The sequence below is a fragment of the Cygnus atratus genome, chromosome 1 (genome assembly GCF_013377495.2).
Source record: "Cygnus atratus isolate AKBS03 ecotype Queensland, Australia chromosome 1, CAtr_DNAZoo_HiC_assembly, whole genome shotgun sequence".
Classification (NCBI taxonomy): domain Eukaryota; kingdom Metazoa; phylum Chordata; class Aves; order Anseriformes; family Anatidae; genus Cygnus; species Cygnus atratus.
In genome coordinates this window covers 144,013,249-144,040,688 of record NC_066362.1, presented here as the reverse complement: position 1 = coordinate 144,040,688, position 27,440 = coordinate 144,013,249, and the positions used below count along the sequence as shown (strand labels likewise).

Sequence of the window (27,440 nt, the reverse complement as noted above, 5' to 3'; positions counted from 1 at the left end):
AAAGGAAACAAAAACAAAAATAAAAACAGGAAAAAAAAAGAAACAGATAAAACACACAAACAGAAAATAACACTGTCAGTCTGTAGCAACATACTTGAATGGATGCAGCGGGGGAGAGGGAGGGAGGGAGGGAGAATAATTAATTTAAACGTTTTGGTTTTCCAATCTGGGAAAAAAAAATCTCCCCTAGTGTTCTAATCCGGTCATATTCAGCACTTTGAACTGGCTTTTTCCAGTTAATATTTGCCATATGCTTGACATATTGCCATGTGTAATGACAGAATGCAGGGGGAAAAAATGTATGTTTACACACAAAACATACCCCCACATGTATATTTATATTGAGATAGAAAAATATTTTATGTATGTATGTATAACTTGACACTTTCAACATTTTATGTAAATAAATACCAAATGGATAGAGAAGATTGTATTATACATTAATAGGCTTATACTTTGTTTCCATTTTTCAAATCTGGCTATGACTGCATGTAAGTACCTCAAACAGTAAACATCTGGGTGGCTTGAAAGCAACTGAAGCATGTTTTTACTGTAAGACATGCTTTCACTGTAAAGTTACAGATTCAAGCTTCACCACTGAAATTCTGTGTCCAGACCCAATTTATAATAAATGTGATGACTTTGCAATACCAGTGTGGAAACAGCCTTGATAATAGTCATTTATGAAGTCTAACAAGCTCTCTTATAATTAGGATTCAGTTTAACAGACGTCTGTGAAGATTATATTCCTGGAACTTTTCCAGGTAACTGTACTGTCATAGCCAAAGCCTTTGTCCAACTTAAATGTTTGACAGTTTATGCAATTGCAAGATTATTTTCCATCTCTCACCTCCAGCTTTAGGACAATTTATCTCTGATTCTCTTTTGCTTCTAGGTTTCAAAGTGCAATTTCCTGCAGAAAAGCATATACTTACAATTCAGCTTGTCCACCCACCCACCCACCCAGTTACCTGTCTCAGCTAGCCCAGTTGCTAGAAGGAACATATAAAGCAAGTTCCTAGCTTGATGCCGACGTGATATAATCTTTGCTTAATCCATTTAGTGTTTAAAAATGTAATTGTTGGTGGCTATCTCAAATTCTACAGTGCTGCTCTAGTGTAGATTCTATGCTTGAAAGTGGCACAAAGCAGCAATTGTACTCTTCTGGGAGCCAAAAAACCTTGCAGTATCTGAGATGTGGAAAATTTAAAAAGCAGTTTACATCTACTAGGACCAAAGTGTTGCAAATGTATCTCAAACATTTGCAGTTTGAAGCTGTAAGATCCCTAGGGCATACTATGTGCTGTAACAATACCATTAAATATATTGTGTCATGCTAGAGAAACAATTTGTGTTGCTTTTCCCTGTCTCTTTTTATCCCTTAGAAAGAAATCCAGTACATGAATATGCAACATTAGCTCTTATTCAAAGTTATTCATAGAACTGAATTTGAAAAAAAAATGAAATAAATTAGCACGTGTGTTTACAACAGAGATCACAGCCTTTATTTCCCCCCAGCCATTGTAATAGCACTTAAAATACAAAGTTCAGCTTCCTCCTTGAGTTTAAGCTCTTAAATCTGCAGCTTTGCCTACGCAAAGAAGCCAAGGCTTCTTAGCAAAGGCAGCTCTGGGCTTTCCCAGCAGGTCTGTGGGAGCCAGCGAGGAAGGTGACTGCCTGTGCCACTCACTATCAGGTCACTCCCTGGCTGAGCTTTTAGATGCTTCATCTAGATCTTTCCTTGACAAATCTGATGTGGCGGGGTCGAGGACACAAGCCGGGCTGGGCTACTGACCCCCAGCCCTCTTTTATTTAGTGATCATGATGTAGCTCTCGGTACCTCCATAGGAGGACTTCTCCATAAGCCAGAAAATGCCAGGGTTCGTAGCCTCATCTCTGACAAATTTGTATGAAGATTGCAAGGCCAGGCTGCCTCATGCAATGAGCTTTCTCAGAGAGGCAGGAGATGTGCAGCAGTGTGTGTGAGTGTGAGTGCACGTGCACATCTCCCCTCTCCTTGTTTAGACCTCTGTATAGCTCCAGGCATCACTCCCGTTTACCTTTGTTCTGATGATGAGCCCTTCTGTTCTTGTTTTGGCAACACACACAAATATTTACTGATGTTCATAAACAATCACCAATTCTATCGTTTCAGGTAAAATATCAAGAGAACATGGCTCACCTGGGTGAATGTAAATGGACTCACGTGTTCCCTTTTCTGGTGGTAGGTATCTACATGCATGCAGGCATTTCCAGCGCGCAAAGATCAGTGGGTTCTGCTCGAGTCTTTGCAAACATCTATGAATTGCTAAGACACACTTACAGACAGCTGAGCACTGGACACTGGCGCAGGGATCACTTTCCATTCAATAAAACACTTAAGCATCTCCTTCAGTGCCACTTAGACTGGAACATCTGTTTAAATCTGTATTTCGCAGTGTGTGGGAGAAGTTAATAGGGAGGAGAAGGACCCAAAATGGAGCAGAAGCGGAAAAGACATCTGCTCCAGCCCACCAGGCTCTGGAGGAGCTGATTAGCGTGGATGTCACATGAAACTCAGCCGTATCACGGTTGAGGCCCGAGGCAACTAGTTGTCTCAGGTTGTTATAGTTGTCCCTTACAGTCACATTTGTGAAGGCTCATTAGAGTTGGGAGCGGGGAGAGAGTAAACTCGGGCATTTACTGCACCAGAGAGAAGGAGAAATAACAGGTCAGGAACCACGGCCTTCAATATTTTGGGGAGCAGCCGTGACAACAGGCACAAAGGTCGGTGCTCTGAGAAACTCTTAACAGGACCAAATTGCTGAAATCCGTGACCGCCTCCATCCCATGCAGCGGCACTTCTTCAGCACCTGAATGGTAGCTTTGGGGATGCCTCATGGCACAAGGTCAGACCCACTGTAATGGCTGGGCAAGGGGAGGGGACAAGGTGTGTTGGAGGGAGGCGGTGGCAGTGATGCTCTGGTGTCTGTGGTGCAGGTTTCCCTGGTGTACTCCGCCAGCGCTGAATACTCCAACTGCGGCGAGAACGAATACTACAACCAAACCACCGGCATGTGCCACGACTGCCCCAAGTGCGAGCCGGGTGAAGAGCCGTACATGGTAACTTCAGCATCCTCCTCTGGCTGGGGGACACGTGTCTTGAGCTCCCGACACAACATCTGAGAGGTGGCCAAGGGGGCCGCACTCAGTCTGCAACACGAGGCTCTCCCATGCCTAGTGAGCCGGCGGGCAGTTCTAGGATGGAAAATGCCCTGCCTAAAAACAAATGCTTTGTTACAAGGTGGTAATGCATTGATATGAGAGAAAATAGGGAAAGAAAGGGATGCGTGAGCAATTTTAGGCCACGCATCCCTCGGATGGGAGCGCACGCATGCACGAGGGTGCTGTGGGGGCAGGCACCCTGCACCCACAGACCCATATGCTGCGTGCCAGGAGCAGCCTGTTAAAAGTAGTATGTCAAAAGTTGTAAGGTAAAAGCTTCACACACATTCTCTGCCAGTGCGTTCTCGTCTCAACGGCTATTTAAAACCTGACAGTGCCATTCCAGTATTGTGTGATAAATAGGTTAGTCTGGCATGCTCGCTGGCCCCCCACACAGAGAATTTAATTTCTCTCTCCTGCTAAGATATTTTGGCACTAAAGGAACTTGGAAGCTTCTGCCACATTTTAAATTACAGTTCCTAAGTAACCATTTGATTTACAGCAGGTAATTGTTGCATATTAAAAAATAAATTACTGAAATCCTGTTTGGTTTTAATGGGATAAACATCCCATTGCAAGAATTTCACACAGTTGGTAGTCCTGAACGAGGATGTTTGAATAATAACCACTTCATATTAGTTTTATTTAATCTAAACGTGACATTCATCTGGGACACGTGAGTTCAGGGGTTGCCAAACCTCATGCAAACCTTGCTTTTTCTAATGGTCCTTGTGGCCTCTCCTGTCATGAAAACAAGATCACCGATATCCCTGCTGGAACTCCGTTTCCACTGCAATTTTCTTCTCAATTCTCCAATTTTCAGTTCATTTTTTATCTGAGCAGCAGCTGAAATTTACTTCCAAGGCTGCAACATGATTTAAATATCCCTGAAGGGTCACTGTCAAGGAGTATGACATCCCAGCTCCCCTTTTCCTCTCCAGGGCAGAGTGTGTTTTGTTCTTATGTCCTTCCCTGGCCTTTTTAGGACAGATGTTAAGGGACTTGGTACTACACTGTGCCAGGTATTGCATTCCCTTTTCCTAGAAGCCAGTGTGCAACACAGGCCTGCTTTCCAACGACTTTGTGTTGTTGCAGACCTGTGGATATGGCACCAAAGACGAAGATTATGGCTGCATCCCCTGCCCGTCAGAGAAATTTTCCAGAGGAGGTTACCAGATATGCAGACGGCACAAAGACTGTGAGGGATTTTTTCGAGCCACAGTCCTGACACCAGGCGATCAGGAGAACGATGCAGAGTGTGGACCTTGTCTCCCAGGGTAAGGATTCAACTACAGACCTTTGCTTTACCCAAGGCACAGCAGAATACTTTTTTTAATGTCAAAATCTCTGACAGCTTCTCTTCATGTCCTAGCTGGTTGTAGTACAATATTGGTGACTTACACCTTTTAGTCCCTGCTAAAACAGTAAGTTTAAATATTTCAAAAGTATTGGTGAATTTAGTAAATCAGAAGACCTCATCAATCGTACTGAAATCTCAGTGACTGAAGAAACAACTGTTGGGAACAAACTAGAAAAATTGAAATTTTTCCTGTTCATAGAAACAGAAAGGAAGTAGTTCATGTAGCATAGGTGTGCAGTGATGTAGATGCTCTAAGAAATGCATCTTGGCCTCTAGCTACAACATCAGAAGTCCCCATTGTCCTCATTCATAGCTTATTCATAGGTCCTGCATCCTATGAATAAGCTTCATGAAGATGTCCTGGATTCCCTGTAGGGTCCGTGCTGGCACTGGAAGTCTGTGCCCACGAACACATAATCTCTCTTCTCCAAATGTGACCAGCTGGCAAATTTGTCAGTAGCTGACAGTATTAGCTAACAGAGCTGTTAGGAGATGGTTCGTGTTTAGTCAACAGAGAAGGGGGTGTAAGGGGCTGCTAATGTAGTGTGTGTGCTCTCATTCAGAGTAAAAACAAGTTCCAGAGCTTGTTGAAGGGGCTAAAATATAAGCTGCTTTATTGTCCATCTTTTTAATGCCTGTTAAGCTCAGTGTAATTCTGATAGTAACGATGAGAAAGCAGTTGCTACGCTGAATATATTAGTAATATATTCTTCACTAAGTTACCTTTGGAAGCCTGAAAATCCAAGCATGCATTTGCTTTCATATTTTTTTTATTTTATTTTTTATTGGTGTGTGTGTGTAGCGTAAGCAAATACTCTATAACACAACCGCACTTTACCTACATTTTCAATTTCTGCCACTGTGGCTTGTTGGTTTAGATGTTTACCTCCTCCCGACATTTGGCTTTTGTGCAATTTGCAGACGCAGCATAGCCCACACAGCTTATAACGCAGGAAACTCTGCTTATAACTGCTAAAGAGACTCTGCAAGGCTCCAGGTTTATTATATCAGCTAGTCTGTGTGAAATTTTCACAGTTTACAAATAAAAAGGAGGACTTGTCTAACTGCCAGCCAAGCAAACTGATGATGTGATTTGAAAAGAACTCCCTCTTGACTTCCCCTCATACATCATAAAGAGCAAGAAAGTTAAATAGTGGCCACAGTCGCCGTTTTGCAATTTTGTCAGGACTAATGAGGTCACCCAGGTGGGAGTGGGGTGCTGGCTGAAAATAATCAGCTTGCACAGCTGGTGCTTGGGGAGTAATCTGAAAACATCCTGTTTGCACAGGTGTAACCTGCAGCAGAAATTGGCCTGCCGTAGGCTGACTGTGTGCAGCTCCTGGGTCGCTTTGGCAAGGCCAGCAGCTAAGGAGAAACATGCACTTACTCTGAGCTTGAAGAGATTAAAGTCTCGGGATAAATTACATCTGGGCTGAAACAAGCTCTGAAGCCCTCTTGATGCAACTTGGAGAGCCCAGAGGTTTCTTCTATTGAGGGGTGGGGGGGGCAGGACACAGAAGCCCTACATCAGAGCAAGAGAGCTGGTGGGCAGTGCTGACTGGACACCCTTTGCCATTGCCCCAGTGGCACAGGGACATCCAGGTGCCTGTATGAGTGGCATCTGACAGCACTCCCTTGCCCAGGGAACTCAAGGAACCTCTGAGAGTGGAAGTGAAAAATTAAGGTCTACATTTTCAGAGGACTGTGCTTCAGTAACATGTTGCAGACCTTCCCCAGGTAACAGCCCGCATGTTGCAGTCTCTGTCTGGGGGCATCTCGTCTTTTTGATACTTCCCACCAGCTCAGCAAAGCAGCCTGAAGAAAAGATGAGAATGGCACATTCTGACCAAAAGTTTTTAGACAAAGCACCACTGAACTAGCGACCTTTACCAGTGGCTGCAAATGTCTTCCTCTATCATTTGCTTTAAAGTTGACAGCAGATAATTAGGTATTTTTCCTTCATTTTTTTTACAGTATTACTGATGTTCTCTTTTAAGGAAGGAGACCTTTGGTACAAGAGCATCCATTGTTTCTCTGTGTTCAGGTTCCCTTTCATGTAAAATAGGAATAACACTGTTGGTCAGGCTTACAAGAATGTTGCAAGACTGTGACCTGGGAAGAATTTAAAGGCTTATCTCCAAAGCTGTGGTTTTCAAAATCAAAGTTAGTCTGCCAGTGATCTCTGGAGGTACCTAGACCTAATAGCCCGGGGCACTGCAGGCTTTACCCTCTGCTCCTATGCAGAAGCACTTCAAACATGGTGAATAGGATAGGTCAATAATGGGGAAATTAGGTACAACTCAGAGTCCCCTCCCTCAATGGGATGACCCGTTAGGTGTTCTTGGAGTATGTTGGAGATCATAACCCACGAGGAGCAGCCACAGCGGGTCAAAGCAAAGGTCTTTTTAGGCCAGCAGCAGCCATGAGTGGATACCTACAGATGACTAAGAACAAGGCAGACATATATGATATCTTCCCCTAATGCTGTTCCAGCAGCTACTTTCAGCTCGAAGCACTGGCCTTCTCACAAGACAGAATGCAAAGGGATAATATTTCTGTAAAATGTAGTCAGAAATGCCTCAGCTACCAACTCTTCCCCTTTTAATGTGTTTGTCCATGGTTACGCCAGGTCCAATTCTCCTCTCTGAGGTGTTTTAAAACAAGCTTTTTTCTCCGTTTTCAGAATGACAAGGTTTAGCAGTGTGTTTCTTACGAGATAAAGTCCCCCCCCTGTAGTTCTGGGTAAGGCAGCAGGTGCTTTCACTTCTGTGTTCACCACCTCCCTGTTACCTCTCTGCAGACTGTCACCTGCTGAAAACACAGATTCCCCCGGTCCCAGGTGTCCTGGTCCCTGTAGGAGGCAGACCTAAACCTGGGGCTCCAGATTCTGCTTCTGGGACCAAGTCCCTGAATGTGACATGGTACTACCAAGGTTAGCCCAGGATAAACCATCATGGTGTTAAGAAGGAATCATAGAATCATTAAGGTTGGAAAAGCCCTCCAAGGTCATCTGGTCCAACCATCCCCCTACCACCAATGTTGCCCACTAAACCAGGTCCCTAAGCACCAGGTCCAACCTTTTGGGAAGCACATCCACGTTTCAGTCTAGGCTCCGCTCTTGTGTTTTTCCTTCAAAATCCAAAGCCTGGGAGTGCTAAGGAAACAGAAATAATAAGTGGAAGAGTAGAACCATGAAAATTCATGGTTTTTTTAATGGCTACTTCTTCTCTATAGTTAGTGATATAAAGATATCAGATACTTCCAACATTGCTTTTAATACTTGGTGCGTTGCAAAATAGCCAGAAACATCAGTCTGTTGCCAGTACTTCATAGGGGTGAACCATCAATGTCTGAAACTGCAGAACTTCCTATTCACCTGGGTGAACAGTTGCTTACCAATGAACATCGTCTTCAGTCTTATTTACCCATCCTCCAGCATTCTGCATTGTGGTGAAAACCAAGAAATATTCCACCAGTGTGAATTAATTACATGTTGGTAATTCCAACAGTCTGTTGGAAGGGCTGTTTATCTTCCCTAAACCACTGCGGCTATTACATTGTGAATCCTAGCTGTCCTGTATTTTTCTTCATAGTTTTATGTGTATCTTTGGCCTCCACTCTCTCTTTCTCTCTCTCTTTTTTTTTTCTTTTTTTTTTTTTTTTGTGGTTTGGCAGTCATTTACTGCTTTTTTATTAACTGCTTTGCAACCTAGTATTCTGCAGGCCCCCACAAGAGACAAAAGATGAAGTTTTGCTCTTGAGAGAAGGGCAGAGTGTCAGAAGGGGCATGGGTCACAGGAGCCAAAGGGAAGAGTGAGGGTGAATCTTTTAATACCAGTAAGAAAAAAAAGGGGAACTATGTTCAGTTTGCATGCTCTCTGAGGTACCTTCAAGCACCACCTTCCACCTTGCATCTCAGTGTCCATTTCCTGGACATTTATAGTTTGTTTGAAGGCTGGGCCATTCATTAGAGAGCAACTGATTTTGACGGACAGTTTCAGCAGTAATTTTCTAATGTATACATTTTCCAGAAAAAAACATTCTGCACATACATAGACAGGTATGTAAGAGCAGAGAATGGATTAATTGTTGCTTAAAATGTTTATTATGTTGAGTACTCATCTACATAGAATAGATTAGGACTGTTCATTTCTTCATTAAAATTTAGCAAGTGATTTGTAAAGGCATATCCATAACATCAACTGTGTATGATTTGGATGTAATTTACTCATTATATTGTCTGTGGATCCTATTCTTGCATAACCAATTACCTTATTTCAAGACTAACTTTATTGGCAGCCCAGAAGTTCAAATTATGGAAAGTTTTCCTTCATGCTGTAACTCTACGATCAAGGGCTTTCTTATAAACTATACAGCAATGAACTTACAGAAAAAAAACTGTGAAGCCTAATCTGGCTTCCCCTGTAAGGGTGGTGTTTTCCTGCATTTGTTATTCAGATTTGGCTCTGTTGTTACTAAGATTATTCTTACAGTGCTTGTGAAGAGAATTAGCCAACCATATCCAGCTGGTGGTCTTGCCTGAAAGACTGCTGTTTCAGAAAATAATGCTCTCTTATTTTGAAAGGTCTTATTTCAGGGCATGCCGTAAACTGCAGCTTGAACTCAATAGGGAGAATCATGTTGTTTTAGGCAATGATACTACTTCTTGTCATGTAGGCTTGATGGTTGATTAATTGTCTTTTAGGGGTAAAAGGAAGAAGAGAAACACTGTCTCTATTCAGGCAGTTAAAAAAAAAAAAAAAGAATAATCTTTGCATCAAATTGCTTATAAAAGTTGGTGTATTTTTTTTAAATGATTTTATCTCAGTGTAATTGGTTGCTGCTGAACCATGCTCAGTTGCAGTATATTAATTTACACTGTTTTGCCTCATCTTGCCCTTCGTTTCAGTTACTACATGCTGGAAAACAGACCTCGAAACATATACGGGATGGTTTGCTACTCATGCTTGTTGGCGCCTCCTAACACCAAAGAATGTAAGTGCTCGACAATTTCTGTGCATTTCATCTGGTTTTGACTCAGATCATCTGGAAACTCAATATGAAGTTTTTTAGCAATGATTATGATGTTCAAACAATAAGTCAGTCTCCAGTAGAACAATTTCTGCTTCCAAATAGCCTTGCCAACAAATGAAGCAAATGCTGAACATTTGGGGAGAGATCAGAACCTTTGATTTTAGGACCTGCTATTGTTCTGTTATACTCCAGTTTTCATCTGTTAAGACGTCCCATGCAGTAGTTATCTTTATTTAACCAAGTAGGTGCAAGACACCACAAATCTCTATAATTTTTTATTCAGTTCAGCTATGAAGAAAACATGGGACACTTTATAGATCCTCGTAAAAGTACATCACACCTTTTCATATCCTTTGGTTTCAAAGTGATACAGCTGTTAATGTTGGAGCGTGATAGCCAGCTATTATAAGAGGTATAACTGTATATTTCATTGACAAAAGGGGAATGCCTGTAGTTTGCTGGTTGAAAAAAAAAATGTATGCAAGTGTGTGCAACATGTTGGCAGTACACATTCGTGTGTGCAATAGTCACTCTCAGGCTGTGGAGAGCAGGGACAGCCCTGCAGTAGCACTCTAAAGCAGACGTAATCCCCCCAAGAAGACTGCATTCTCCTTTAAAGCATAAAGAAAGTGAGAAAGTGAAAAGCAAAACTGAGGCTCCCTCTGAATGAGCAAATGACTTGGATGCTCGCTCAGAATCTGGAGCAGACCAGGAGAAAAAAAAAAAAAAAAAAGACGAAAACAGCCAGTCCCCTAGAGAAACCTGATGCGTGTAAAAACAAAGTCCCCTCCATGTTCTGTTCTTTTAAAAGTCCGTACCATGAAAAAGAATTGGAGTACTTTGCCTGCTTGATTTGAAAGCAGTGGTTGATACAAAGCTCCCTGAGCATTTATTTATGTATACAAATAGCAATTACCGAATTCAGATGCTGCTGAACCATGTGTGGTTGGTACCCTGCAAGCCACTTCAAAGGAGGAAGATTGGTTATTAACAGCTACTACTTTTCTTAAAGCAGAGGAGCTCTGCTTAGACAGGGATAAATACCACCCTGCAGAGCTCCTGGTGAGCGGTGACAGCCCGTATGGAGGTACTCCCCTGACCCGTGTGTGTGCAACCTGGCTGGTCAGCTCACCCTGCCTGGCTGCAGGACCCCAGCCGGTCCCAAAATGTGTGCTTCTACCCCAGAAAGCAGGAGTGGGTGAGGGCAGGGTAAGCACAATTCTGGTGAGGTTGGGTCTGTACTAGGAGGCGAGGCAAGGGTGCGAGGGAAAGCCCCACTGCAAGATGTGGGAAGGAGGTGGAGGGATAGGTGAAAACACGAGGTTAGGAGGCTCGATGGGAGATGAGGGCATGCGGTGTGGGACACACCTTCTCCTGCATGCATGTGCAGGCTGGCTGCCCCGTTGATGGGTATATAGCCATGCCTGCTGCTAGCCAATAGCCCACTGCTGCTGAGGACACCCAAGCCAGCTAGGCCCTAGAGCCTGACTTGATTAGCGGCTGATCGGTCGTACCTGGCAAACAGACAAACCACCCTGTTAGCATGCCATGTCTTGCTTCAAGGTGCGGGGTATTCATCTCACCAGTTCCTTCAGATGCCACCAGCCAGTATAGATGCAAACACCCCCAACATGCCTCATTTCCAAAATAAAAGATGGCATGAGATAGCAGGATTAATTGGAGATGAATAGCTTCTTCAGCTGCAATGGTCTGCCTTAAACACATGCTGAAATGGATTTTTAGTAGTATCAAACATATTGTAGCTTACTCATCTGGCAAGGAACTACTGCAAGATGTTACAGCTACTTCTCAATTCCAAAAGCAAATCTTTGTCTTTTGCAGGATATCTGGCAGATACTACATATAATGTGCTTACTTTTGCGAGGAAAGTGTCAATTACACAAGGGATTAACCACATGCATTTTTAACTTCATAAACACAAGAATAAATATACTATCTTTGGGAGGAATTTAGGCAACCTACAAACTGACTGAATATTAATGTAGAAAATGTTAGCCGTACAAAGAGTAGACATAACCATTTTAATCAGGTCCGTGAAACCAAACATTTGATTACAATTGTTCAATGGGTCAGAAAGGTTCTGAAAATCCAAATCCCTCAAATCACTTATCTCAGATAATTTGGTTCATGATGTCTAAAATCTTGCCAGGGTGCTGCTCCCCAGAGCTGCCTTTTATCCAAATACTCCTCTGTACGGCACATAACTGGAGAGAGTTGACCCAAAAGATGGCAAGGAAACAAGGGTAGCAAATTACTTCAAAGTAGGAAGCTGGGTGTGACAAGTTCTGGCTTTAATACTTCTCTTCTAGATTAAGAAAAAAAAATAGGGCAGACAAATCCCATTTTAGGCCTTCATTTCAGGTTTGAGCCGGGACTGAAGGACAGTGGTGTTTTCCTTAGCTGTGAAAATACCTTGCTGGGGTATACATACCTCGCCTGGCCTCCGTGTTACACAGGGCCACAGAGCACAAACTAAGCTGGGTATGTGCGCTGCTGCAGGGAAACCTACTCAAAGACTTTGCCTGACTGTACATTTTATCTGGCAGAGAAGTATTTGGTTTTGATCAAAGGGTAAACAAATAACTTTCAACTCCAAGAGCCTGCTGTGCAACTTTCATCTCCTAAACAGTCAATAAACCTTGAAATGGCTGAGGAAACAAGATGAACGCCCTGTGTCCCAGCATCTGGAAACAGTAGTGTAAAGAGTATGGAAAGTGAGAAAGAGATTCCCCGAGGAGCCTGTGTCACCTTTATGTTTTTTCTCAAGTGACATAGATATAAATAGCACAAGTACCATGGATCACAGGGGGAGGAGAGGGAGATTTTGTGTATAGGTCAGATATTTAATTGAGATAAACATGTCACCAGATTGCAGTGTTGAAAATCTCTCCCCGGAGTGAAGGATAAAAGCAATAATTCTCCGTGGTCTTTGAGAGATGTCAGTATTCAGTGGTGGCTTGTGGGAAAAGTGCTTGTAGAGGGCAGGGAGTGTGCTTACATAGGCATGAGGATGTGTGCTACAGAATCACAGAATTATTAAGGTTGGAAAAGACCTGCAAGATCATCTGGTCCAACCATCCCCCTACCACCAATGTCCCCCACTAAACCATGTCCCTAAGCACCACATCCAACCTTTCTTTAAATACCCCCAAGGACGGTGACTCCACCACTTCCCTGGGCAACATGTCCCAATGCCTGACTGCTTTTTCTGAGAAGAAATGTCTCCTCATTTCCAGCCTGAACCTCCCCTGGTGCAACTTGAGGCCATTCCCTCTAGTCCTATCACTAGTTATTTGAGAGGAAAGCTTTTTCTTTCTTGGAAAAGAGTTTGTCTCTTGAAAGGAGTCAACATCACCATAAAGATTGTGATTATTCATCTCCTGGGCACTGTGAAATGCCTATGTGTAAGACTTTGGGAGCCTCATTTCTAATGTGTAGAAGCCTCAGGCCTGGCTTGCTAAGGCCAGAGGGGCACAATGCCAAAACATCAAAAATGTGAGACCTTCAGCTGCCTATGAAGGAGATCATGAGCCACCAGTGACCCTTGCCAGCGCTAAACTGGGATATGATACCTCTGTGACAACTAGCGGCATTGCAGAGAGTAAGGGAGGCAGCTACTGGATGCAGGTTTCCTATGCAAATTGGGGGATGATGCACTGCAGGTAGTGAGCACCAAACCACTTTAAGATGTGGCTTCCCACAGTTAATGGTGCTGGCTTTGCTGTCAACAGCTCTGGCATTGGAGTCAGTTGAGGCCTCTGAATATGTAGGGTTGTTTCTTTGTTTTGTTTTGTTTTCTTTTATCCAGTGTAAAAGTATATGCAAAAGACAGAAGATTTAAGCTACACAGAATTTATCTGGCACACAGGTACAGCCACTGCAGGAAGAGATTTTATCTTTGCACAGCTGCAGTTCTCAACCATTTTATAACTCTGCTCCTCTGCTCAAACTTTGATATTTGCCATTCCAGCTCAAAACTGATAGAGGAAAACAAAATCAAACCTCATTACAAAAACTTGAAGAACATTGTATTTTGAAGTTGTCTTTACACAATTACATCAAATATGCAAATACTTTTCCACTCACAAATTATCAGTCTAGGGAATTTCAGCAATGGATTGAGGGTTTTCTTCCTCTATGCATTCTTATGTGTGCATGGATGCAAAATATTGTTAATTCCCCTTTTCTTTTTTCCTGGCTATAGACATGAAAATGGTTGCAATAATTAACCTGTGTAAGTTTTTAAATCTAATATATGCCAATGATGGCTTGTCAAAATTTAAAAAAAAAAAAAAAGAACAACAACAAAGGAAAACAATGGTAGTCAAGTTATTTTTGAATTACCAAAGAGTGAATGGCATCTGGAAACATAAAAGATTATTTTTATTGTTGTCTCATTTGAACTTCGAAAACAACCAAACAGATGAGAGAGAACAATTTACTGACAGGCTGACATCTCAGACAAGCTCTAATCAGTGGTCACTGCTATACCCATGTGCTCAAGACTGAGAGATCAGACTCCTTAACTGAAATGTTTAACACAAACGAGCCTAATGCCAAAAGCACTTGTGTTAGTGAAAAATAATTATTTCATAGGTTTTCATTTTAACTCCCCATTCTTTTTAATATCACTAATTTTCTTTCCTTGCCAGTTTTGTCCTTTTGTAATATGATCAACATCAGGACATTTTCCTTCTGTTTCAAATTATGCTTACAAATGAATAAGCTTGTTAGCTGGAGCTAACAAACTTTTTTTTTTTTTTTGAGTTGTTTGATCTCTGAACACCCCATTCCTCTTCACATGTGGAATGGGAGAAATGTTGAAGGCAGTGCTTTATTGTTCACTGGTGGTATGGCCTTATTCTCATCCCCTCAGGGCTTGTCTATATTAGGAGAGGAACCTAATATTAGGACAAAATTGGCCAGCCTCAGCCATAAACCTTAAAGGGGAGGGATCTGAGGATCAAGCACGGGGTTTGCTCTCTCGAACTGCTGGGAAAGCTGGGCCCACGTATCGCGCGGGAGGTAACTGGTCACACTGCAGCTCACCTGAAAGCTCTGAGGACTTTGGAGGACCACAAACCCTGGGGGAAGCTGCAGGTGCCTGTAGCATTGCTCTGTCCTGCCTCACAAGCCTGCTGCAAACCTGCTGGGCCACAGCATTTCACCGCCTGCACAAACTGGCCACCAATGCACAGGGGCATATGAGAGAAAAACTCCTCGGGGTCCCTGCTCAGGGACATTTCAGCAGGGTCTATACTGCTGTTATTCCCTTCGTGTTGCACAGAGAAGGAGATGGCAACACTTAATTCCCAGAGCTCAGTTTAATTCGTGCTGCATGTATTTATGACATACCGGTACCATGCAATTAAAGCTCTCAGTGAATTCTAAACAAAACTGCAATAGATGTAAATAAATTGTCAGGCTAAGGCCACACAGCCTACAATCACACCACTTCCCAGCAAAATAAAAGGAGAGAGAAATGAAACAGTTAAAGACATTACAGAGAGCATGGCAGCATAAAGTATTTATTTTCAGGTGTCTGAGCAGCAGTGGTTACTTGCAGTGAGAATGACCAGATCTAAAATTTAAGACTGGAGGAATTTTGCTATCCAAATTTGTAGAGGGCTCACACTAGAGAATTGATTTGCTTCTCATTCGTCCTGATTTAAAAAATACCTAAACTTGCTGAAATATGTACCTGCAGCTACAGTAAATATTAGAGTGACCTGCCTTATAGTGTTCTGTATGTCTCCAGACAGTAAAATCAGAAGCAGTCAAAAAGTCTTCCACTGTCTGGGATATTCTCCGTTATTAGTGATTTGCAATATTTTTAGAGTTGGCTGATGTTTGATTGCTAAATTCATATGTAGATGCCTTAAAAAGTAGCTTGATTTTGACAGCTGCTTCAGCTTCCATGACTTTCCAAGCATATAGGGCTTCAATATGAAGTGTTGTTAGCTTAGGTTTGAAAGTAAACCTTTCATGTACATATCTGAATAGAGATTTACATTAATTTGAACATTCTGACCGGCACTTTCAAAACATCTAGGTCTTTATTTATAACTAGGTTCCGTTATAATCTAGTTTCCAATTATTTTGTCAGGCGTAAACTTTCAACCTTTATCGAATTTCGACTAAATATAATATATTTTTCAACTCATATTTCAGGCTGCTAGTTACTTATTTCAGTGTGTGCTTTATCTTAGTTCACTCCTTCAAAATGGTCACAGTGGCTGCAGGCACAGCTCGGCTGGCAGTAACGAGTATGGATTGCCATTCATAAATGGACCGTGGCTGTGAGGAGAGGGATTCATCAGGAGAAAGCGAGCTGCTCTCAGTAGCAAGAAGCAAACACATACACGCATAAAGACATTTTTAAAACACTTCTTATTTTGGGATCACTCTGGTAGTCTGTTGCGTACACACTTTGTGTATTTTTATAATCTGTCATTAAGTATTAAATAAACTTCACAAAAAAAAAAAAAAGCTGTTGCTAGCTATGAGCAGCACTCCTTTGCTGGGACCAGTAAGCTGACACCTACAGCAGTGTAAGTCAGACACACATATGGTCTCCTACTGCACCGGATTTCGTTCAGGCGCAAACACTTGTGAGAGGGCATGTTGGCAAAACCTCCGCTCCCTGCGCCCTCCTCCTCCCACAGATCTGGAAGTTTCGTTCATCACTTCGTACTGTAAATCTGCCTTGAGATACACAAACAACTGCAACGGTCCTGTCACACACAGCAGAACGGATCTTTAAAATGAAAATATTATTTTACTGCCCTGCATTTCTTCACTATGGGGACAAAAGGCTGGCTGCATGGCAATTTAAGTTAAAGCTATCTTTTGAGTTAAAAACAAAACAAAACAAAACAAAAAGGCTGCCATTTTTTATTTTTTTAATAAAAATATTTCTAATGCAAAAACTGACAAAGCTTCAGTGATAACCATCTTTCTTAATGTCTTTATCACATTCCTACAATATTACTTACAGGTGTCTAGGAATATAAACCACTCTTTTGCACAGCTATATTACAGCCATCAGTCTTTTTTTTTTTTTTTTTTTGTGCTTAAAACAGAGTTGTTTCCATATGTTGCACTCTAGCACTTTAGGATGTCTCTTTCTGAGCTGTATCTAAGTGTTTGTAGATTATGTGTGTCATCTATATTGGACCCAGAATTAATAATGTGATCTAGATGCAAAACTGGATACACATAGGAACAACTGACATTGGAGTCATGGTATGCTACCGGACCGGGAAAAAGGAACAACTACAAGTTTTGCTTCTTTTTGCCTATATAAATGCCATGAACTGAAATTCTGCAGAAGCTGGCATATATGGTTCCCCTTGTAGTGCAGGTGCATTAATTGGCGCTTGCTTCTAAGCCACATCTAAAGAACTATCTTGGCTCATAATGAATAAACCAAATTATTAAATTTGATAATAGGCTTAAAATATGCATAATGACTAACTCCCACATAGGCATATGTAAAAGGCCATCGTGTTGTAGCATCAACCCAGATCTTGCCATGATACGTAGCACAGAGTTAAGAGCGTAGTCCCATTCCCATGTAAGCGAAGGAGAATTCTGCACGTAAGCTCTTCCGAAGCTGAAGGTGTTCACCCTTGTGCACTGGAGAGGCTCCAGCTTGTGTTTGGGGTGGGAAAGAGGCTGTATCCTGATGTGGGGTAGAACTGGGTGAAGTGTGGCAATGATGCCGAATGAGGACCTTCCCCATTACCTCTCCTGTTATGTGCTGCTGCATGACTTCCCGCCTTGGCTCTCCTTCCTTTCACAGATGAAAAACATTGCTAACGATACCTAATAAGCTAAAAATACCAAGTGACTACAGGATTGATTAGACAGAAATACAATTAATACATGTTTGAAGTGAAGGAAAAGAGAGTGCGATAAAACTTGTTTATAAAGGAGACGAGCTCAAGCTTGTTAGATAAACTGCAAGCAGACAAAGCAGAGCAGTTTGCCTGGGTTAATTGAAAGGCAGTGGAAGAAAAGCTATTGTTGACTTGTTGCAGCTTGCAAGAATTGCACAGAATTGCAATTGTCTGTAATTAGGTTTGCTGGGGGAGGTGGCAAGAAGAGGCAAAAGCCTGGTAGCTGGGGACATGAAAGTACAGACATGTCTCTGGCTACAACATTGGCCATTTCCTAGATTTCTTCCATTGTCCAGCTGGGATGAGTAAATAGATGGGTTGAGACCAAGGGTGATTCATTTCAGTTTTATGAAGAATTACTGAAAAATTATCTGTTGTTAACTCCACTATATGCAGATGACCTCTTCACCCACTGATACGTAGATGCTCCACTGCTACATTGCAGGTTCTGGAGCTTGTGAGTAATTCTTCCTAGAACTAAGTCTGTCACAGAGAAGAACCCAGAGTCATGATTTACATAATCTGCCTGTCATTTGAATAATACTAAAAGCATCTGAATTAACAAATTAGTATATTTAAAATTTCATGAAAACACTTCTTCAGTTTCAAAAAAGCAATTATAATAAATGAGTCCGTTTCCTTCCAAGAAACGAAGTTTGAAAGAAATTTTACCATTGTTAAAGAAAATCTCTTTTGAAAACATCTGCAACTCATACTTTGTGGCCACTTAAGGAGCGTACATTTCTCATTCACTACATGCAGCCATGTTTTATGTTAGGTAATACTTTTTTTTTTTTTTTTTAGAAAACATTTGTCTTAATTTGAAGAGCATGTCTATTTCTTTGTTCTTAACCACGGAACATTTCTCAGACCATTCCAGGCCACTTAATTTCCTGTCAACTTTACCTAGTGGGTTGAATTTCTTTACTAGGTCAAAATAATGGCTTGGTGAGTTCCCAGCTCTAGTTGCCTCACCAGCTTGTCGAGCCATGTGCTCTGTGTACCTCACCAGGTGATTGGGACAGTCTTCTGGCCTTGGGTCTGCTGAATTTAATTATCATCACTGGACTTTTTCCATGCACAGCTAACGTAAAGCAGGAGGGATTTCTTACCCCCCTCCCAGCTAGAAGATGGTTTTCAGTTGCTGTCAATGGTAGCTGTTTGCACAACCTGCTTACCAATTCTGTGAAAAATGACTTGAGACTCAAGAGAAGGTTTTCTTCCAACCCCAATGTTTTTATGCCTCTTTTGGAACTCTATTTCAGCACCATCTGTATTTTAATACAGCACTCAGATCAACAACCTTATTTCCAATAACATTCAGTATTGTCTAGTACTGTGAAAAGACATTAGTTTATGACTTGGTTTACTGCTTTGAAAATTTGGTGTAAGACACCACCTGAAAGATTAATAAAAATATAAACTACTTTTAAACTTAGCTGTAGAATTTAGACATGGAAAATCCCTACTGGACAATCTCACTCTGTTAGCATGAAGAAGTCCTTTACGTTCTTCTTTTCACTGTTTTTGTAGATACCCTCCTCTAACTCAGGATATAGATTTGGACTGGACTGACAGAAGAAATCAAAAGAAACATGTTATCCAGCTAGACTGCAGAAATTATATTATTTCCTTCTATGGTACAGCTCCGTGAAACAGAAAGGCATTCAACATTCTTGTTTGTCACCTTTCCTAGGTTTTCTTTTGGGGTCATGAAGGTTTGTTTAACATCAGATTTTCATGGTGGCCTTGCTATAGTGAAGGATACCTGTCAGAAGCACTAATTTGATGAGTTTCTTCTAAGTTCATAACAGTTCACGAGCTTTGATTTCTTCCCCTCCCTCTAGATGCTATGCAAAAATGTATTCTAAACACAATTTTCAACATGCCAGCCACGCACACTGGGATTAGTGACATTTCAAAAAGCCACAGTGAATTCATGGGTTCTTTGCTAATGAACAGGAAATGCAATCAAGCTAAGGCAAGGCTGTTTACCTGGGCCAAGATACCGCTGTGAGGAGATGAAATGACTGGAAGTTTATGGCATTTCTGTTTATATTGCAGGTGCAGGGGCTACCTCTGGCATTTCGGCCATTTTCCCGAGCACATCTGGCACAAGTACTTTTTCACCTTACCAGCATGCTCACAAAGGTAAGAAGGCATCCATAAATTTAATGTAGCCACTGGTGGTCTTAAAAATAACATCAAGAAAGTGCAACTGAACTGATAATATCTATCGTGAATTTCATTGCCACTCTTTTTACAGATTTCTAAAACTGCTATTAAAAACATTTCAGAATGATTTTTTAGTCCTTGGTTAATCAACACTCCTGTTTCAGAAGGATGGACTTAAAATAGTCTTGGACTGTACTGGGTAATGCCAGCAATGAATTAGCTGATTATGTGCAGCCATACAGATACCACATTATGCATCAGCAAAGCCTAGCTTAGACTGGTGAAAATAATTTAATACACAAATGTAGTCAGTCTCTCATTGAGCTAACATAAACCGTTCTCCAATATAATTATTAGTTTTTTAAAATATTTGAACATGAGAACAGAACACACAACAGGAAGGACACAGTTACTGAGGTACTGACCTGATTTTGTCTGTAAACAAGATCTTGAGGATTGTGTTTTCAGAAAAGCTAGTTTTCATGCATTTTAACATATCTGTCATCTTCTGCATCCTTTCATGACTTTTCAATTCTAATAGCTGTTCACCGAAATTCTGCTTCTACTTTTCACATACCTTATTTTAAATTCACCCTGCATCCATGCTGTGTTTTAAGTCTGTTAGAAAAAAAAAACACTTATTCCACATGTGCATTGTGTTCTGCTTCTTACTGCAAAGCTTTTGAGGCAGCCATAGTTATCAAGTACTTTTAGTTCTTGTCCCATTTATTTTTTGTTTATTTGTTTGTTTTTCTTTCTTTTTGATGCTGTTTCCAAGAATTCACTTTTTTGAAGGCTGCTACTCCTGCGTACATATAGCTTCTTATATTATTAGCAGATAATACGATTTCATACATCTTTGGATGGTCATGCAATCAGGTATTTTTTATGAATACTGATAGCTAGTTCTTGCAGCATAAATGTCACCATTTTGAAAGCCTATTCATTAGTTTGCATTTGAGAAGTAGCACTTAGTTTTGCAATGATTAACAAGTAACCAGGACTCAGATCAAATAAATGAGTATGTAAAATATAAGTGTAGAGCAGACTAAACTGTTAACTATTCTCTGATCTGAAGAGTTGCTTCTTTACAAAATATTTCTTTGCTTTTCCAGCAGACCTTTCAGGACAAGGACATCTGGCTACAGCTCTTATAATTGCAATGTCTACTATATTCATAATGGCTATTGCCATTGTCCTCATCATCATGTTTTACATTGTGAAAACAAAACCTTCTGCTCAAGGTAATTTTCAGCATAACAAATTTTAGCAGCAAATGCTATTTTTAGATAGCTTCTGAGAATAATTACTGTTGTATCTTTACATTCTAGCCTGTTGCAAGAGCCACTCAGTAAAAAATGTCGAAGCTCAGGCTAATACACAAGAAGAGAAGAAAGAAGTGCAAGGTATAAGTTGCTTTAATTTTGCTTTTTCTATCCTTTTTCTAACGTTGAGCTTAAGTGCAATTAGTGCATTCCTCTTAATTACAATTCCCCCATTCCTTGTCCATTTACAAAATGATTGTGTATAATAGCCTTTGTACTTCCAGAATGCCACTTCATCCTCTGATAGCAATAGCTAAAGCAGAGACAAAACATCAGTTTGGATACTCATTGCCGATTTAAATTTCTGTTTATCTGCAGATAATGTTGTGATATTCTCTGAGAAAGAAGAGTTTGAAAAGCTTACAGCAACTCCAGCTAAGGCTGCTAAAAGGTAAGCAAAAAATAAACATACTTCCATACCTTTGACTGATGTGGAGAAGGGACATAGTCACCACTCATCCTGGTACAGAGGAATCCATTGAGAACAAAGTAGAAATAATTTGCACCAAAATTTCAAGTCTAGTAGACCAAGGAATAACGTGTCAATGGGACAGTCACAGGTAATAGAGTTTCTGGAAGAGGTGATCACAGCCACCATGTGTTAAAACATTACCTTGAGCCGTTTGTCAGTACCTGTGACAGGTTTATCAGTTCTCAGGGCTGTCTCCTCTTTTGTGAGGTCCATTCAGGGGGCTTGAGTGTCACTGACACACACATGCCTTGGTAAGGTCCCCACTCACTTTCAGCCAGGAGGAGCAGAAATAACTGCTCCAGGCCTTAAGGGAACCCCTTGTCTATAGCATCATCTGGGTGGCACCACATGATAGTTTTCCTTTCCTGGAAGCCAAACCTGGCTGGATAACACAACTCCAGTGAGGTAAACACTGTCCCCAGTGGAAAATCCTGCTATGAAGGGATTCTTGCAAGATGAGCATGATTGTGCAGCTTGGTGAGCATTGAACATATATCCTCTGTAGGTGGATGTAGTTACATTCACAGGATTTCAGGGGAAAGGCATTTTAAAAAATTGAAAACATTTTTATTCCATTACTCTGGGTTAGCAAAAAGGAAATAATTGGAGTCAAACCACAAGAGGCATCACTAAGATAACCTTATCCTTCATTTTACAGTGAAAACGATGCATCTTCTGAGAATGAACGACTTTTAAGTCGTAGCATGGATAGTGATGAAGAAGCTGCAGTTGACAAGCAAGGGACTCCAGAGAGATGCTTGTTATCTTTAGTGCATTTGGCCAGAGATAAATCTTCTACAAACAATAAATCGACTGGGGTAAGGCTACTTCGAGATTTAAAAATTGACAGTTGTTTTCTGTATTGTTTTATTGTTTTGTTTGATTTTTTTAAGAAAACAATTTACAAACTATCACCGCAAAAATGCGTTGTAATGCAGACAGGACTAGTTTACAAGTTACAAGATAGTTTCTACATTTAATTTTATTACAGTCTCATTTGCATATTATTTGCATATAATATTCCTTCAGTATTTAAGAGTGTCTGTGCATGTGTCTATACTGCCCAGTGTTGAAAAGCAGATTTCTACAAGAGTAATAGCTTTGCTTTTTTAGAGAATTATGTTTTATAGTCTGAAGAAACAAAAAACAAACTGCAACTCACCAATATAGCTAATGCTAATATAATTAACCCCAAAGCTACATTTACTACAGGAAAATAAAATAATGTAACAGCACAGATGGATTCATACTATAGCACAACATCTGCCTGTCTTAACTCAGAAGCATTGGTATTTCTATGCCATTGAATTTTCAACGATATCCAGTGTTGTGCTTGTTGTCAGGTTTTTTTTACATTTCAAAAATACCTATGTGTTTTGAAGGTCATTCCTGTGCTCTGACGGACAACATAAATGCACTGTTTTGCTGTGGAAGGCCTTCATTTCTTCCTGCTGAATCTGTATTGCTCAGGGCATTTTATCTCACTTAGACTATTTCAAGACATCGCTAAGGCACTCCGTCACCCACACAACTATTTAGTTTATATTAAAATGAATGTTTCCTTAAAAAGAAAGTGTCTGCTCAGATATTTTTTATGTTTTAGAACTTCAAAAATAATTAAAATTGGCAATAGCTAGAACAAAAATGCATCATTAATACCATCCTTTTCTTTTTTTTAAGAATAAAAAAGATTTGAAAATGCAGCTTTTCGTGTTTGCATGTTTTACTTTGCGGGGATGGTTCAGCCTAAACTTTCTAAAATCGCTCGTTTTTCAGCTGAGACAAGACACTCAAAGTCTCAGTCCAAGAAAGATGTTTTTCTGCTTGTAACCAGTTATGACTATCTGAAAATAACTTACTACTCCAATGTTCATATTTTAAAATTCAGTTGTCTGAGGTCTCTGTATATATCCAACTTTATCACACTTCTGCATGCACTTGCTTGAAATTGGATAACACAAGTTGGGTAAGCATGAAATTAGAACTTTTAATAAGAAAATAATTGTCTCTAAAGACAATATATAGTAGATACATTCTCCTGAGTAGTTTAGATAGTTCATAAGCACATCTGAAGCATGAGCTATTTCTCCCAGACCTGCTGTCCTAACATACTGCTAATGGACTGAAGCCTGCTGACAAGGCTGAAGACAAAGTTTTCAATGAAAGTGCAGATTGCATCAAGATCCCCCACTCTGTACCTAAGATTTCACAACTAAGCCAGTTGCCAGAAGTTAGAAAAACAGTACTTTGCTTGAGGCTAGAGATTAAATAACAGTTCTAGTACTGGAAAGAGTATCAAGGAGTTACTGGAGAGGGGTGGAGAAAGTTAAAGGCCTGTTCTTTTCCAAGGCTGCTCTTTCCTGGTTAAAACAAAAATCATTATGGAATGAGCTACCACACAGAGAACCATCAGACCCACATTTACCTGCTTCTTACAGCATAAGCTTTACAAATTTCCATCTTCTGGCTCAGAAGATGAGTAATTCTGTGTAATTCTTTTTGGGCTTATAATTCTTTAACCTCCCTCTTTGTCCTAAAAATGAGGGGAGAATGAAAATAGGTATCTAATTGTTGTCTTAAGAGGAATTTTAATAAATCCCATGGGAAAAAAAAAAAGATCTGTAAGGTTCTGAAACAGCTAATCCAAGTGTACAGTAGCATCCCAAAGATTAATGTAAATTATACCAAGGATATGTGAACAACAGCCAGTGTCTGCATTGCATTTCCCTGCAATACAGCATGCTGTGAGACAGGCGTCGGGTGGAGCAGCCAGTTTGCTGTCTCCAGCTGCAAGTCTATTAATCCAAGTAATTGATGTGCCCTGTCCTTTAGAGACCAAATAAAATGAGGAAAGTAATTCAAAAATAAAAATAATAAAAAAATGAAAACCAAGAGTGAGCTTTCTTCATTCTGTTTTGCAGTGAAAAGTGGTGAATTTGTGGAGATAATACTAGAGTCCTACCCAAATGACAGCTTTTCAGAAAGCTCAGTCCTAATGAGAGCTGGCAGAGAGATGACAATTCCAGTCCTTGAGAACTCATGACATTTTGACATTTGTTTTCAATCCGCATTGAATCCAAGGCCAAACCTTGAGAATATATTTGCTATGTGAAACCACATCAAAATGTCCATTTTCAGCTTGGAAAATGTCAGGGTTTTCAGTCTGAGCCTCTTTCTTGTCAAAAATGACAGCAGCACCCTGGACCTCAGATTTTCCCTGTCTAAAGTGTCACTGATTTTTTTATCTATCTGTAAAATCCTTTGGATTCATCCAGGCAATACATCATGGAAGAAAATATATAATTAATCTGTAATGCAGCAAGCAGCTCTGTGTCAAGTGACAGAAAAGAAGATCCCTCCTCTACAGCCCTCTTACATTATTGGAAGAAGGCAATTCCAGTCTGAATTTAATTCCCCATGGCCAGTCCTGTCCTGGTTTACCTGGGAATCCCTGCATTAATTGCTTGCATGTGTGGTATTGATTTTTGTCATTGTCAGGAGTTCGCTTCAGTCTGAAAAAGAAATAAAATACAAAAATGTTTAGAGCAGAAAAGTCAATGATCTAAAAAGAAGATAAAAAGATGGAAAAAAAGATCTCTAACAGTGGAAAGCAAAAGCAGAAATATGTTTACTCTTCTCTGAATTGCTGTGTCCTGCTCTTCAAGGCTTCAAAAGAGACCCTTCAGGATGTTATGCGGCAACCCCTTGAGCCATGAAATTAGGATCTCCCAGAGGTTTTGTACTGCTCTCTGCCAATTGTTTACTCATGTGACTGAAAAAAAAAATAATTCAATAACACTATTCTCTTTCAGATTCAAAGTCGAAGGAAAAAGATACTTGATGTGTATGCTAACGTATGCGACGTTGCAGAAGGTGAGTGCACAAAACTTGCACCTATACTAGCAGCACAAAACTGGATCAGAGCTGTTTGCTATAAAATAGAAATCCCTCTGTGTTCCTGTGGAAAGGAGAGCTTCATGGAAAGGAAGTGCAAATCTGGAAGCAGATTTGTACTCACCTGCTAGGAAGCATCATGGTGCCTCGATTTCAGAGATGTCCAGGCTGGGTTTGCACACCACAGCTTCTCACCAGATGTGTGCATGGGCTTCCTTCCTCTGGAGAGCAGCAAGGGTAGTGCTGGGTCATGCTTGGACATCGAAGTGGCAGAGAAGCACTCCCACGTTCTTCATCTAGAGGAAACCTGCTTGCTTGGTCTCTTTAGTGAGGTGGATAACAGGTATAAATTAGTTCCAGGTACGAAAGTGTGATTTGTGGAGGATCAGAACTGTGTTTCAGACAAAAGTCCCGACCTGCTCTGCTTCTTTAATTGTGTCCTACTTCTCACAACAAGTGGGGTTTCCAAGTAGGTCAGTGTTTTAAGTGTCTTCAGCACTTGACTAGCTGAAGTGTTTCGGCAGAAGGGACATGAATTAATTTTCCTGCAGAACAAAGGACAAGACTGAATTTACCTTTTTTTTTTTTTTTCCCCGCACGCTTGGTGTGCACATACCTGTGTGAGTTTTCTATGGTTCAGGGAGCTCCATTTCCCACCAAATTGCTGCTGTGGGGTATGAAGCAGGATAACTACAGAAGCAAAAGACTGTTTTCAGAAAAAAAACACAGTAGCTGATTCTCTCCTCTATTCTGTGACCAGTAGTACATAGAAAAAAAAAGTCCAGGAAAAAAATAGCTTTTTCCCCATGGGATGAATGTTAAATCCTCTGTAGAGACTCAGTGATAGCAATGACAATTGAACATTTGCAGGGTCTTTTATGCTTGCAAGCATCTAGCATCATTGCTTCACCTCACTCCTCACATTCCTACAAGGGCAACTTTCAATTACAGCGATGTTACAGCAGCTGCTGCTGACAGACTCAGGGAAGGGTCAGCGCTGTCTTTTGAGCTCAAACACTATGCTGGATGTGCAGAGGTGTATTAATGGAGCTGCTCACTAGGGATATGTTTCCAATACACTTCTAATAGCAAGTAAATCATTGCAGGAAGGGGTAGTACCATAGGAATGCATAAAACCCATCCAGTATTTCTTTTCCATCCAACTTTTTATCTCAATTATTCCATGGCTATTTTACGCTACTGTTACTAGGTAAAATATGGCAATAACTTTGAAGCTAGACATACCTGTCATGGACTCTCACTTGAAGTTTTTAGCTGTGCTTATTGCTAACAGCATACACTGCAGCATTTTAATAAATGTCTTGAATAGCCAAGACTTGCTCGCAGAGACATCTGACCATAAACACCTCCCTTTACAGGTCTGAGCCCCACGGAGCTGCCATTTGACTGCCTGGAGAAGACGAGCCGCATGCTCAGCTCAACATACAACACAGAGAAAGCCATAGTGAAAACGTGGCGCCACCTCGCCGAGAGCTTTGGACTGAAGCGAGACGAAATAGGTGGCATGACAGACGGCATGCAGCTGTTTGATCGCATCAGCACAGCGGGTTACAGCATCCCAGAACTGCTAACCAAACTGGTGCAAATCGAGCGGCTGGATGCTGTCGAGTCCTTGTGTGCAGATATTCTGGAGTGGGCACAAGCTATGCCTGCTCCCGAACCAGCAGTGACATCCTGACGTGGCTGTGCTCCCACATCACCTGCAAGAGCAATGATTCCAGCAAGCAGCACACCAAAGACTTTGGACAAGAGACCCTTGATGTTTCTTCTGTGTAATCACTCCCCATACCGATGGGAAGCTTTTCTCTTTTACTTCTAAAAAGTGAAGTTACACATCTACCAAAACGAGAGCAGAAATCTCCCAAGAAGCTTGGTATAAAACACGTCATTAAACAAAATGATTAAGTTAATCAGTTACTGGTAATAAGTGGACAGAAAAGGATCCATTTTCCAGTCTGTGTTTGAGTATATGTGCAGATAATCCTGTCAGTACCCTTCCCACCTGGCTTTCAAGCCACTGAATTGCTATCTGA

The 27,440-nt window shown here is 40.9% G+C and overlaps 1 protein-coding gene across 2 annotated transcripts; it reads left to right on the top strand.

Annotated features, from left to right (window-relative positions):
* Positions 1 to 2,161: 2,161 nt before the first annotated feature.
* EDAR (ectodysplasin A receptor) lies at positions 2,162 to 27,440 on the top strand. Of its 2 annotated transcripts, none has more exons than XM_050708338.1 (11): positions 2,162 to 2,224; positions 2,980 to 3,102; positions 4,300 to 4,481; positions 9,474 to 9,559; positions 19,585 to 19,671; positions 20,811 to 20,939; positions 21,027 to 21,101; positions 21,339 to 21,411; positions 22,151 to 22,310; positions 25,305 to 25,365; positions 26,766 to 27,440. In XM_050708338.1, exons 1-11 carry the CDS (start codon positions 2,174 to 2,176, stop codon positions 27,083 to 27,085), a joined length of 1,347 nt encoding a protein of 448 aa, XP_050564295.1. In that variant the 5' UTR covers positions 2,162 to 2,173; the 3' UTR covers positions 27,086 to 27,440. The 2 variants fall into 2 exon arrangements, with proteins under 2 accessions (XP_050564295.1, XP_035413997.1); XM_035558104.1 differs by having other exon boundaries at positions 2,174 to 2,224; positions 20,814 to 20,939.